The following is a 12,988-nucleotide window of genomic DNA, read 5'->3' as shown; positions in this document are numbered from 1 at the left end:
CATGGCCAGCTCCATGGCTGCTAGCCTGGCCTGGGGCCCCTCTGTTGGAGCATGGCCAGGGCCCTCTTTACAACCCTGAACTACAGGGCTGGACACTCCACCTCCTGAAACCACCTTTAAACTGCATTAGACATGGGTAGCGGCTTCAAGGTCCATGAGAGGCTGAGCAGGGGTCCAGGCTGTTTTGCGGCCCCTCCCTCTGTTCTGGGCTCTGTGAGGCTGTGCAGGGCAGGGGCAGGTGGAATGCAGATAGGGCTGCTGAGAGGGAGGAGGCCGTTGCTGCTGCTCTGCAGGAACGTCCCAATGTGGTCCTTGGTCCCAAGACCTTTCCTGGGACCTCTCGGCATCCCTGAAGCCATTTCTGGAATGGAGCAGCTCCACTGAAGACTGCCGTCCCAGTTCTCCTTTGCAGGCTGTGAGCCTGGGCATGGCCCAAGGAGGTGACTTGAAGATGGCTCTTGGGGTGAGGGGAGGTCAGGTAGGGTAGGGCCTGGTAGGGCTGAGGCAGGAAAATGGCCCCGTACCCTTTGTTTGAATGTGGACTGGGCCATAAACCTGCAGGGGAAGCACTGTCCACCTAGCTGGGCGTCAAGGCTGGAGGTCTTGGGGCTGTGGTTCTCTAGCGTGGGCCTCTCCTGTGGCTTTGGCCTTTTCCTCCTTGCTGGACCCGTGGAGCACTGCTAAGGAGCAGATGCCGCCCCCTCATACCGGAGCTTGAGCCTCAAGACCAAGGCAGCCCAGGGCTGGAGGAGAGGATATAGTTGTATGGTGTGCGTTCAATCGTCAGACCTCCTCTGTGGCGGTGCACGAGGTCACTGTGGAAATCCCTGGTTTTCTGCACCCATGCCACAGTTTTAGCCCTCTCCCATGAATACACTAGCACTGGTTCAAAAAAGAGCTCGGGGCTAGGTGCAGTGGCTCATGCCTGTAATCCCAGCACTTTGGGAGGCCCAGGCGGGAGGATCACGAGGTCAGGAGATCAAGACCATCCTGGCTAACGTGGTGAAACCTCATCGCTACTAAAAGTACAAAAAATTAGCTGGATGTGGTGGCATGCACAGGTAGTCCCAGCTACTCTGGAGGCTGAGGCAGGAGAATGGCCTGAATCTAGGAGGTGGAGTTTGCAGTGAGCTGAGATTACATCACTGCACTCCATCCTGGGTGACAGAGACTCTGTCTCAAAAAAAAATAAAAAAAGAGCTTGCATGTTGTCATCTTGGAAACAGTACATCGTGTGGAGGAGTGGGACCTACAACAGGAGAGTTTGGTGGCTGGGGGCAGGGAGAGGACGTGGGGTGGGAGCGCAGAGGAGTGAGTCCTCTGATACCTGGCCCTGGGAACAATTCGGAGAGCTAGTCCTCTTCCTCCTCCCCACTGTTCACTGAGCATTTCAGTGCACACTGTTCACTGTTCACTGAACTAAATGGCAAGTTCTTTATGGATATTTTCGAGTTAATCTTTTTAACTTTGATGAAGTGCTGTTACTCTCCCTGTTTTACTTCGAAGAGAGCTGAAGTTTAGGAAGGTTAATCTGAAGGTCACACAGCCAGTAAATGGTGGATCTGAGAACTGAACCCAGCTGAGACGTCCCAAAGTGCGTGTGTTAATCACAGACTTACTGCCACTATTTCCTCCTCTTGCCTAAACTTTCCGGTGGGTGCTGCCTGTTGGGGAAACTTTCCAGTTTGAGAGGTGCTCAGAGCCCCCTTCAAGGCAGTAATCTGTGGGACCTCTGGGGACTGGGGGTTTTAGAAAAGCTGTGTTCCGGGGCTTTGTCCAGGAGACCCGAGCAAACACAGGTGTGTTTGTTTCCCAGGGCTAAGCCTGGCTTCCCCAGGAAAGGGAGCTGGCTGCTTTCAACAGTGCTTTTCCTCTTTCAAAAGCAGTGTCTTTTTACAACAGCAGCCTCTTCCTCCTTTCTCTCATCCCAACCCCCTCCACAACTGGGTAGTAAACAGTGAGAATTTACAGCCCTCAGCTGGGCAGGCACAGGGCAGTGCCTGCTGGAACCCTAGGTATTTCAGGCCACATGGGGACCTGAAAGCGTCCCTTTAAATTGCTGGGGCTGACATGATTCCCCTCGAGGGAGTAGAAAACCTTAGGCTGAAGGTTCAGCGCTGTGGGCCTGGGAGTGGGTGCTGGGGAGGGCCAAGATGGTGATGAATGAGAAAAGACCGCCCACCTCAGGGTGAATGCGCGATGTGAAGACTCCAGGGAGAACCACAGTGTGGACAGATGATAGCTGGGAGAGAATGTGCAAAACCAAAATGAACTATATTTGTTTTAAAGAGTTAAAAATCCTTTAATATTTTTTCTACCATTAAAAAAGAAGTTAAAAGAAAATAAGGATAAAAGCTAAAGGCCCTCTCACCTCCTGCAGTGCCAGTGCTGGAGGAAGGATGCACTGTATATATGCTTCCCTCCCCTGCTGCGTCCACTTTCCTCTGAGTTGTCTTCTGGGTCCAGAGGGTCCCTAAGAGCACTGTTTGTCCCATCACCCCCTGTCTGGAGAGCATTCAGCCCTACCCACAAGGTGCAGTTGGATCTCCCAGGACTCTCTCAGCTTTGCATCCAGTTCCCCCCTTTGCCTTCACCGGCTGCCCAATTCTTAACACCCACTAGAATGTCTGCTGCTCAGAGGCAGGGATTTTGGCTCTTTAGCTCAATGCTATGTCCCTTACTCTGTGCCCTGGGTCTCTGGGATATAAAGGTGAACATTGAGTTTCTACCTCCTGGAGCTCCCAGGTGTGGAGCTGACAAGTGGCTAGGCAATAATGGGTAAATGCAGGGTGCTGTGGGTGTGTTCATCAGGAAGGCTCCCTGGAGGAGGTGATATCTCTACCCAATCTTGAAAGATAAGAGAGTTAGCCAAGCAAGATAGAGAGGACATTGGACGTCATTGTATTCCCCTGTCCACCCCCAATCTGTGTGCCAGTCTTCCCAAAGCTCCGAGGTAGCACAATATCCCTTTTCTCTTCATCATGGGAGTAGGCTGGCCTGCAGAGTGGAGATATGTTTGCAGGGAGAGAAGTATTCTGTATTGGTAAGTTACTAATGAGACATGATTGAAAGATTAAGCCCAAAGTCACGGGCTCTCATAATGCTGTTCCTTTCTCCCCACCTGTGTGGAGTGATAGCTTCCATCCCTTTCTTGCTCCCAGGCTCTACAACGTTTGCTTCTAAATCTAAGCAGGCATTTCTTTTCCCCCATACTGACTGGTGTAATGTTCTTCCCTCTTCCTGACCACTCATTGCCACTTCACTTTGGAGTTCCCCAAGGCAGGAGGAAGGGGTGGTATGGATCATGAGGCTCTGACCCTCCCTAGGAGGAAGAGTATTTCTAGTGTGGCTCCTACTATCACATGAATGATATACTGCCCACCCTTTGAACTTTGCAGGGCAGGTGGGAAGAGAGCTGAATGGCTCTGGTGTTGGGTAAGCCTCATGTAATTGGTAGTGCTATTTGGTGCAGAGAAGTCAAGAGTTGCCAATGAATGGTTTAAATCTAAAGCAAGGGAGCCCTTCTCTCTGATTGCCACAGACTGTGACAGCTGGGGAGAGACACGGTTTTAGATAGACGTGCGAAATTGAGATGCATGCTTTTGTTTCTCCTGTTTGTTGAGACACCCTGTTCCTGTTTGAGCCACCAGGTGGTGCTGTTGGCACAGGGTGGCTTGGTTGCTGCCTCACCTGATCATGATCTGCTTAACAGAGAAGTAACTATGAAGCTGATCGTCTTTGATTTAACCTTCTTACATTCCCTTTCTGGAACTCCTCATGCTTTTGCAGCTTAAGGTGCCCCTATCCCCACCTAAAACACACACAGATAGACACTGGGGTGCTTACTCTTCTTCCCCCTTGTCCTGACACCCTGTGTCTAAATTCTGCCCTCAGTGAAACTTATTACTCCTTTCTCTTAGTTGGCTGCCAAATAAGAAAGGATTTAATACACTAATTTACCCTAAGGTATCAACAGGGCTTAATATATTACTTCTGGGTTACTCTGTCTTAAAACTGTGAAGATTGAAACCAAGTGTTATAATCTAAGAGGTAACTTGTAAGAATGGAATTGTGGCATTTTCAAATGTGGGTGGGCATGATGTCTTTGAGGGAGGGCTAGGAGGTGGATGTTAAGGAAATTTGCAGCTTCATCTCTCCTGCTGGCTCCCACCCATGCAGCGGGCTCTGTATAGAGCCCCTAGGCTGCTGCCCTGTGGAGAGGTCAGCACTTGGTTGATGCAGTGAATGAGACCATGGTGGGACAACTGTGTTGAGGCTCTGTTGAGTGGGTGTCCACTGCCAGCCCCCCAACCCCGTTAAATGACTTGTCCAATGAGGATGACAACACCAGCCCCCTGATGACTTGCCCTTCTTCTCTCTGCCCAGACATTCACGGCATGGTGCAACTCCCACCTCCGGAAGGCAGGGACACAGATCGAGAACATCGAAGAGGACTTCCGGGATGGCCTGAAGCTCATGCTGCTGCTGGAGGTCATCTCAGGTGAGGTGGACCCTGGCCCAGGACGAGGTGCTGCCTGTGGGCTCTGCCTGACACCTTGACATCTGCTCTGCCCATGGGCACAGCTGGTTCTGTTTGAAACAGGTTGGAGATGATATGTTTGAATTCATACTAGGAGCCTGGGTTTGGTCTGAGTCCTGGTTCTGCTGCCAGCCATCCAGTTGCTTTGCCTTTTCTGTTTCAGCATCCTCATTTGTTTAAAAAAAAAAAAAAAAAAGGTTGGGGGCAGTTTGAAGGAACTGAGGTTCCTTCTCCCCAGTACCAGGATTCTGTGGCCAATAATGTTAACTGTGGGTGACTGTCTCCAAACCTTGGCTCCATTACTACCTACCTACCTGTATCCAGGTGACCCAGGCCATTCCCTAGCCCCTGGTTTGTCCAGAGGTCTAGAGGGACAGCTCTCCTGGCATACACATCTCAGCCTGCTTATGAATGCCTTTCTGCCACCAGCCCTTAAAGGGTGGGAGTCCTGTGAGTCTAGCCTCGGTTGATACACTGGGCCATCATAGCTACTGTCTTCACTTTCTCTTCGCCTTGATGCCAGTGAGCCCTAGACCTATCGAGCTGCCTCTCAAATACCGAACCTTGCTGGGCGTCTCCACCCTGATGTCCCACACGATCCTCTCAGCATGTCCAAAACTGTGCTTCTGTCACTCCTGCCCTAGCAAACCTCTTTTCCCTCCCAGAGTCTTGTTCTCCTGCACCCAAGCTGGGATCATAGACAGCTCTTCTTTCTAACTTGTTACTGATGTTCTATTCATTCTGATTCCTTCTTCCCGATCCTCCTTTTAACCCCTGCTGCTGTGGTGTCAGTGTGGCCTGTGTGAACTCTCACCTAGATGATGCCACAAAGGCCTTCGCCCCAGCTCCTGCTGGCAGTCCACCCCCGTCGCTGTAGCCAGAGGGCTCACCAAATATGGTCACGCTGTTCCCTGCTCACAGCCCTCTCCCCCGGCGCCTCTCCAGGGCTCTGAGCCTGCAGTTCACATTCCTTAGCATAGCTTGAGGGATCCTGCATGAGCTGGCACCTGCTTTGTTTCTAACTATTCCCAAAAAGGTATCAGACTTTCAGATCCTCTGCCAGGGGAGACATGTAGTTCTCCCCAGATGACATGCTCTTTTCGTTCCCTGTGCCTTTGCACAAACTCTAACTGCCCTTGTTTTTGTTTATTAATTTTTTTTTTTTTTTTTGAGATGGAGTTTTGCTCTTGCTGCCCAGGCTGGAGTGCAATGGCTCGATCTCCGCTCACTGCAGCCTCTGCCTCCCTGCCTCAGCCTCCCGAGTAGCTGGGCTTACAGGCATGTTCATGTGCCACCATGCCTGAATAACTTTTTTTTCCTATTTTTAGTAGAAACAGGGTTTCACCATGTTGGTCAGGCTGGTCTCGAACTCCTGATCTCAGGTGATCTGCCCACCTCGGCCTCCCAAAATATTGGGATTATAGTCGTGACCCACCTCGCCCAGCCTGTTATCCCTTTCATTTGTAGGGCTGAATCATATTCCATTGTATGTATGACTTACAAATATTTAATGGCTCCCCACATTTTGTTCATTCATCTGAGGGTGGACACTTGGGTTGTTTCTACCTTTTGGCTCTTGTGAATAATGCTGGGACATGGGTGTCCAAAAAAATATTTTTAAAAATCCCTCTTTCAGTTATTTTTTTTTGTATATTCCCCAAAGTGAAATTGCTAGGTCACATGGGAATTCCCTGTTTAATTTTTTGAGGAGCACACCATGCTATTTTCCTCTAACTGCCTTTATTTATTTTTATTTCTTTTCTTTTTCCTTTGTTTCTTTGAGATAAGGTTCCACCATGTTGTCCAGGCTGGTCTCAAACTCCTGGCCTCAGCTCAGGCCTCAACCCCGCAAAGTGCTGGGATTACAGGCGTAAACCACTGCACCTGGCCTCTAACTGCCTTTTAGAATGTCCCTGCTTTGTACCTCCTCCACCAGCCTTCCCCAATTGTAAACAAGTCTGGCCTTACTGTTTATCATTCTTCAAAACTCAGCTTGAGGGTGTCCCTCAAGAAGGCTTCACCCCTCCCCGCTTGCCTAATCTGAGTGGACTGTGCCCTGCCTCTCCCCTAACCCCCGCTCCTCAGCACCTGTAATACCCCATTAATTCCTCTGCTGTGTCTTTTACCACAAAGTGTAATCATTTTTGGTTTGCTGTTTTCTTCTCTGCTCCACACTGAGCTCTTGGGGCAGGCACATAGGTGGTGCTCCGGGAGCATTAGAATGACTGAGTGCCCAGAGCTGGGCTTGTCCACACGATACTCAGTGTGTTCCTGCTGCATGGGTCTGACCTATGCCCAGGGGAGCCTGTGTACTTCTGTAAGTCACATGTCTCTTTCCCAGGGCTGGAAGATCTGTTCTGTGAAATGTTACCTTTTCTCCTGATCATCTTTGGAGATGGGTAGGGTGCCCCAGGATGAGGAGAAGGAAGGGACGCTGTCTACAGACGCCGTTCTTGAAATGTGGTCCCTGGACCACCCACACCAGAATCAGCAGGATTGCTTTTCAAAATGCAGATTTCCAAACTGTACCCCAGACCTCCTAGTCACAAACTTAGTGAAAGGGGAAAGGGACTGGGCAGCCACAGTTTAGCAAGTTCTCCAGGTGATTTTGTGCTGACTGATGTTTAAGAGCCACTGGCCCAGGCCTGGAAGCTTTTCCCATTCTCCCATGTTTAACCCTTGCCTCCTCCACTGTCTTTTGCAGAAGTCCCGTTCCAGCCAGTGTGCGCAGCTGCTGAATGGCTAGGGAGCTCCGCTTAGCCTGACAGGCCCCAAGGGCTGGGGTTGTAGCAGGAGCAGCCTTCCAGGGAGGGCATGGTGCTGCCTGCATCCATCCTGCGGGGAGGGAGCCCCTGTGCCATCTCTCCTGGACAGGAAATGCTGGTGTACCTTGCTAGACTGCAGCCAGAGCCTTGGGTGGGCCCTGAGGGGAAAGTCTTGATTTAATTTAAAAAACAGCTGTGCTTCGCTAGGAGCTGACAGCCAGATCCCATCTGTAGCAGGAAGTCTGCTGTCTTCCAGAAGCTAGCGGGCTGCTGGGAGGCCACCTGGAGAGGTGCTGCTCTGACAGGGTGGGCCTGGCCCAGAATCCCAGGGAGGGTCCCTGGAGCCCTCACAACCAGACTGTTGGCCTGCTGGAGAGACAGAGGGACTGGTTGGGAGATCAGGGCAGGCACAAGGGGCCTGAGTTCCAGGCTCTGCGATGTTGGTTCTCAGCCTTTTGGGGTCCTTGACTCTTTAGAGACCCTGAAAGTTATGTACGCCTTCCCTAGGTATGGCCACATGGTACACTTAGAAAATTCTAGATCATTTCAGGAGGTCCATGGATGCTCTTTGTTCTGGGATAAAATGGGGTATTTGGAGAGCCAGCTCCTCTACCTCTATTTTGTTTTCTTTCTTTCTCTCTCTCTTTTTTTTTTTTTTTTTTTTGAAACAGTCTTGCTCTGTTGCCCAGACTGGAGTACAGTGGTGCAATCTTGGCTCACTGCAAACTCCACCCCTTGGGTTCAAACGATTCTCCTGCCTCAGCCTCCCTAGTAGCTGGGATTACAGGCACATACCACCATGCCTGGATAATTTTTGTATTTTTTGTAGAGACTGGGTTATTGGGTTTCACCATATTGGCCAGGCTGATCTCGAACTCCTGACCTCGTGATCCCCCTGCCTCAGCCTCCCAAAATGCTGGGATTTTGGGAAGTAGAGCCCGGCCCTCTACTTCTATTTTCTGGAAGGTTCTGAGCTTGAAACCTGAGCAGCAGAAGCTCTCATGTGGAATCTGGAGGTAGGGGTGGAGGGTTGACCTGGCGCTGAGCCCTGGGTGCCTACAGGAGGTGGTGTAACAGGACAAGAACTGTGGTTCTCAATTGGGGACAGGCTGCTATAGGCAACTCCATTTAAACACCGGGGACATCCGAAATACTCGAGTGACCTATACCCTCCTCCCAGGGCAAAGGGAAGGCTGGAAAGAGTTTAGGTCCTTTGCATGTACTGTTCCTTCTGCCTTGATCACCATTCCCTGCAGTCTTTGCCTGGCCTCAGAGACTCAGACCTTTCCTGACCACACCTCAATTCCTCCTTCCTCTTCCTCCTCTTTTGAAGAGCATGGATCTTTCTTTGTGTTTGTTCGTTGTCTATATTTATTTGTGTTTCTCTATTTAAGGTCTGTCTCTCCTACTGGACTATAATTACATAAAGGCAAGAAACTATTTTGTTCACCCCCCTATTCCTAGCACCCAGCCAAATCCCTGGCATGCACTAGGGGCTTGATAAATAAATGCTGAGTGGATGCAAGCAGATTTGGATCTGAGAAGTGGAAGAAAGGAGAGGCAGCATAGATTCTCGCTCTCATCCCCTGCCAGGGTGGCATTCTCCAGCACCTGAGCGGCGTGTGGGCAGCACACATGTGTAAACGTGCACACACTCCTGCCTAGCTAAGCTGTGCCTTGGATGAGGGTGTAGTAAGAGGAGCCCTGGCCCCTGGGTCACAGCCTCTTACTTTCCTTTTCCTCCCTCATGATCCAAACAGGCGAACGCTTGGCCAAGCCAGAGCGAGGCAAGATGAGGGTGCACAAGATCTCCAATGTCAACAAGGCCCTGGATTTCATAGCAAGCAAAGGCGTCAAGCTGGTGTCCATTGGAGCCGAAGGTGAGTAAGGCCTGCCTCTGGTGGCCCCAGGAGTCTGATTTTTTCTGCCCTCCTGGTTCTCTTGGCCTTTTTTTGCACCGCCTCCTGGGCGCATGCACCGCTTGGGGGCATTGGGCAGTGGGGCCCCCAACACCTCCATCTGGTCGCCTGTGGATGCCTCATATTGCAACAGCACTTTTCTTCTAGTCTCAGCCCTGCCCAACACCAAGGACTCAGACTGCTGTTCCTGTGCCTGCACCTGCTTAGCCACGTCCTTGCTCCGCGGAGTCCTGTGTGTGTGGCATGCCACCTCTCCCATCCGGAGAGCTGACCGCATGGTGCTGCCTGGAGCAGAGGATTTGTGAGTGGGCTGGAAAGGGTGTGCAGATGCAGGCCAGTGGAGGCTGAAGGCCGCCCTGAGGCTCCCCGGGGCCCTGGGAAGACTCAAGTCCAGAAGTGTCTATAAGGCGTGTTTTTTAATAGCATTTCCCTGCAGTGTGGCTTCCTAACTCTTTAACTTTTACTTAGAAACACTCCCAAAGAAAGCTATATTAGCATGTTCTTAATGATTAAAGGAAGGTAGTGTAATTTCTTGTGTGCATGGTGGCGGCTCTGAAAAATTGAGAGTGGGTGATGTAGAGTGGGCAGAAAATCTTCTGTCCAGGCCCCTTCATTCCTGTGACCATGGATTTAGCAAGTATTGATGGGGCACCTGCGGCATGATGCCGGAGACCTAAAGATGAACAACTCTCTTTCATTCATTCAAGACACACAGCGGCTGTGAGAACGGATTGCTCACTCCGTGGCATATACTTAATCCTCACGATAACCCTGTGAGGTAGCTCTAATAATTAATTTTCCCCATTTTGTAATAAGAAAACAGATGCTTAAAGAGATTACATTACTTGCTCAAAGTTCCGCCGTAAGTGGCAAAGGCAAAACTCAAATGCAGGTCTTCGTGACGCCAGAGAAATGCCCCCAGGGAGTGGCCTTTCCTTGGAGGGGCAGGGGTCTTGCTCCTGGTAAGTCCACAGAGCAGGTCTCCTCTCTGGTCGAAGCTCACAGTCCCCTCTCTTCTAGAAATGGAGGGGTATTATGTTGATACAGCAAATTGAGGACTTTAACACAGGCTCAGCAAACTGCAGTGTGTGGCGTTAAGTCCAGCTGACTCAGATTTTTGGAAATACTGGAACACAGCACACTGTGTCAGTGTATCATCAGTGGCTTTTATGCTGCAGTGGCAGAGTTGAGTAGTTGCTACAGAGCTTATATGGCCCGCAGAGCCAGAAACATTTCTTACTAGGCTCTCTACAGAAAACTTCACTTACCTCTGCCTAATCTGGAACTCAGGCCAGTGCCCAAGGTGGCCATGGGAAGCGCCTTGTGGATTCTAGCATCTCTCCCACTGGCTGCGAGCTTCTCAGAGGCAGAAACCATGGTTTCTACATCCTGTGGCCCCAGCTCCCAGTAGCGTGATGCACACACTAGGTGCTCAATAAATGTTCAAAGGACTTACCTATAGCAGTATACTCTGCTTTGTGATCAGGAGGATGTTCTCTGCCTTATAAGAAAAGAACAATTTCTTTTATTGGGGAGCAATCAAGACTTGGCAGAAAAAATTAGAACTAAGCAGGTGTGGGAAGCCAAAGAAAGTCCCCCACGTGGTTGGTGCAGGCTCAGATGCCCACTCAGGCAGGGAAGTGTAGAGAATTTGTGAAGTGGCGCAGGGGTGGGTAGGGACTGTGGCGAACTGGAGAATCATGTCCTTGGCGGGATGGGGCCATGTGGATGTCACAAGTTGTTGTGTGGGTCCATTGCTGCTAGACCTACCAGTTTTTCTAAAGAAGCCAGAAAATCCAGATTTTTTGAAAAGAAATATTTGGCAACTAAATTAAAACAACTTTCTTTTTTTTTTTTTAAGCCTCTAGGAAAGGGGAGGAGAGCAGGGAAGGGGAAGGCAGGAGAGAGTAGCACTCACCCAGTACCAGCTTTGTATTGGCTAGACAGGATGCTTTACACCTGCCATCTCCTTCTACTCTCACGATGGGCTCATAGGATGGGTATCACTAGCCACGTTTTACACTTAATGGAACTCAGGCTTGGGAAAGTTGCTAGAGTAGAAGAGTGTCATCGGCAGAGCCCAGGTTCTGAACCAGACTGCTTCTGTGGGGCAGAGCCAGGGTTAAACCCAGGTGTTCAGGCTCCAGAGCTGAGGTCTCCCTTTTCCTGTCACTGTCGGCAGCACTGCCTCCCGGGTGGGGACCCAGGATAGAACTTTCACGTGGAATTGTCTTCAGTAACGAGATGGCAGATCAAGCCTGCCCCTGCTGTGCTGGCCTCCAGGGTGAGGAGTGGGAATGCTCATCTCACTGCCGCTGCTATGCTGGGAAGGCCATTCACCTGGGCAGCCTCAGTTTTCCCGTTTCCTTTAACACAGGCCTAGCTTCTCTAAAGATTTTGCAAAGACTCCTTGATTTTTTATTTTCTGAGACAGGGTTTCACTTTATCGCCCAGACTAGAGTACGGTGGCGTGATCTCGGCTCACTGTAATCTCCACCTCCCAAGCTCAAGCGATTCTCCTGCTTCAGCCTCCCAAGTAGCTGGGATTATAGGTGTGCGCCGCCACACCTGGCTTATTTTTATCTTTTTAGTAGAGACGGGTTTTCCCCATGTTGGCCAGGCTGGTCTTGAACTCCTGACCTCAAGTGATCTGCCCACTTCGGCCTCCCAAAGTGCTGGGAATACAGGCACGAACCACTGTGCCCAGCCGAAAACCCTCCTTTAAAATGAGATATTCTTTACCTTCTCCCTGCCCTGAGGAGCCAGTGTTTTCAGCTGTGGCTTTCAAGTCTGAAATCATCCACCCCCATCAGGCTGAGCACCTAGATCATGCCACGATGGCTGCTCTATTGAGCCAAGAAACTAGATGAGGCTGAAATGGTGTTTTGCCAGCTTTTAAAATTGAAATGGAGTTTCTTAATGTAGGTTATAAAATAAAAGGCAATGGGTGGATCACCTGAAATGAGCTCTCCCGGAAGCAAGCCAGGGCACATTGCAGGTGGTCTCTTGGGCTGCTGAAGGCTGTGGCCATGGAGACCAGGCCCAGCAGGGCACACCTCCTCACCCCCTGCCAAGGTCTTTGAAGGATTATCATGCAGTGCAAAGACTAAGACCTCTGGCTGACTCTGAAGGGCAGAACCAGGCCCAGAAGAGATACCCCATGGGTCGGTTGGCTCTGGATAACATGCAGAGCCTTGGGAAATGGAAAGAGCACTCTGGGAAGGTCATGAGTTCCCTTTCCCTGAAGGTGTGCACATGGGGGCTGGAGGCAGGGAACTTCCACACATCAGGGAGAGGTTAGAGCAGCTCCTGAGGGCCTTCCCTACAACATTCGGTTCTAGAATGCCTGGACTCCATGGAATTGGGATGTGGCCTGGTTGAGTGGTTGCAATTTAGTTAACTAGGGGAGAGAACTCGAAAAGATTTTGTATTTTAAGATCTTTGGGTAGGTAGAGCCTGAGGGTTTGCATGCTGTGAGCGTGGAGGTGGTCTCAGTGAGGTAGCATGTATCCTTAGGATGGAGGGACAGTGGGTGCTGTACCACAGCACTGGTCTGGGAGGTGGTGGCGCCTGGGGTTCTAGTTTCTGTCGCATGGAATTTCTGCAGTATTCATTCTGCCATCTGAATACTGAGCAGATGACAGTGTCCCTGGAGGGAGGAGGAGGGAGAAACAGGTTCTCAGTAAACAGCGGATGCGAGCAGCTTCATACTTGCTGTGAACCAGGAAGGGCAGACAGTGTTAATCTGTCATCAAGGTTTTTTC

At 50.6% G+C, this 12,988-nt stretch overlaps 1 protein-coding gene across 10 annotated transcripts in view; it reads left to right on the top strand.

Annotated features, from left to right (window-relative positions):
* The window catches only part of ACTN1 (actinin alpha 1), a 109,044-nt gene that overhangs the window by 53,839 nt on the left and 42,217 nt on the right, over positions 1 to 12,988 (top strand). For all 10 annotated transcript variants that reach the window (XM_035260809.3, XM_078335233.1, XM_035260808.3 and 7 more), the window contains exons 2-3: positions 4,387 to 4,501; positions 9,066 to 9,185. In XM_035260809.3, coding sequence (XP_035116700.3) covers positions 4,387 to 4,501; positions 9,066 to 9,185 — 235 coding nt within the window. The remainder of the gene's footprint in view (positions 1 to 4,386; positions 4,502 to 9,065; positions 9,186 to 12,988) is intronic.

This window comes from Callithrix jacchus, chromosome 8 (genome assembly GCF_049354715.1).
Source record: "Callithrix jacchus isolate 240 chromosome 8, calJac240_pri, whole genome shotgun sequence".
Classification (NCBI taxonomy): domain Eukaryota; kingdom Metazoa; phylum Chordata; class Mammalia; order Primates; family Cebidae; genus Callithrix; species Callithrix jacchus.
This window is presented reverse-complemented; position numbering and strand designations above follow the sequence as displayed.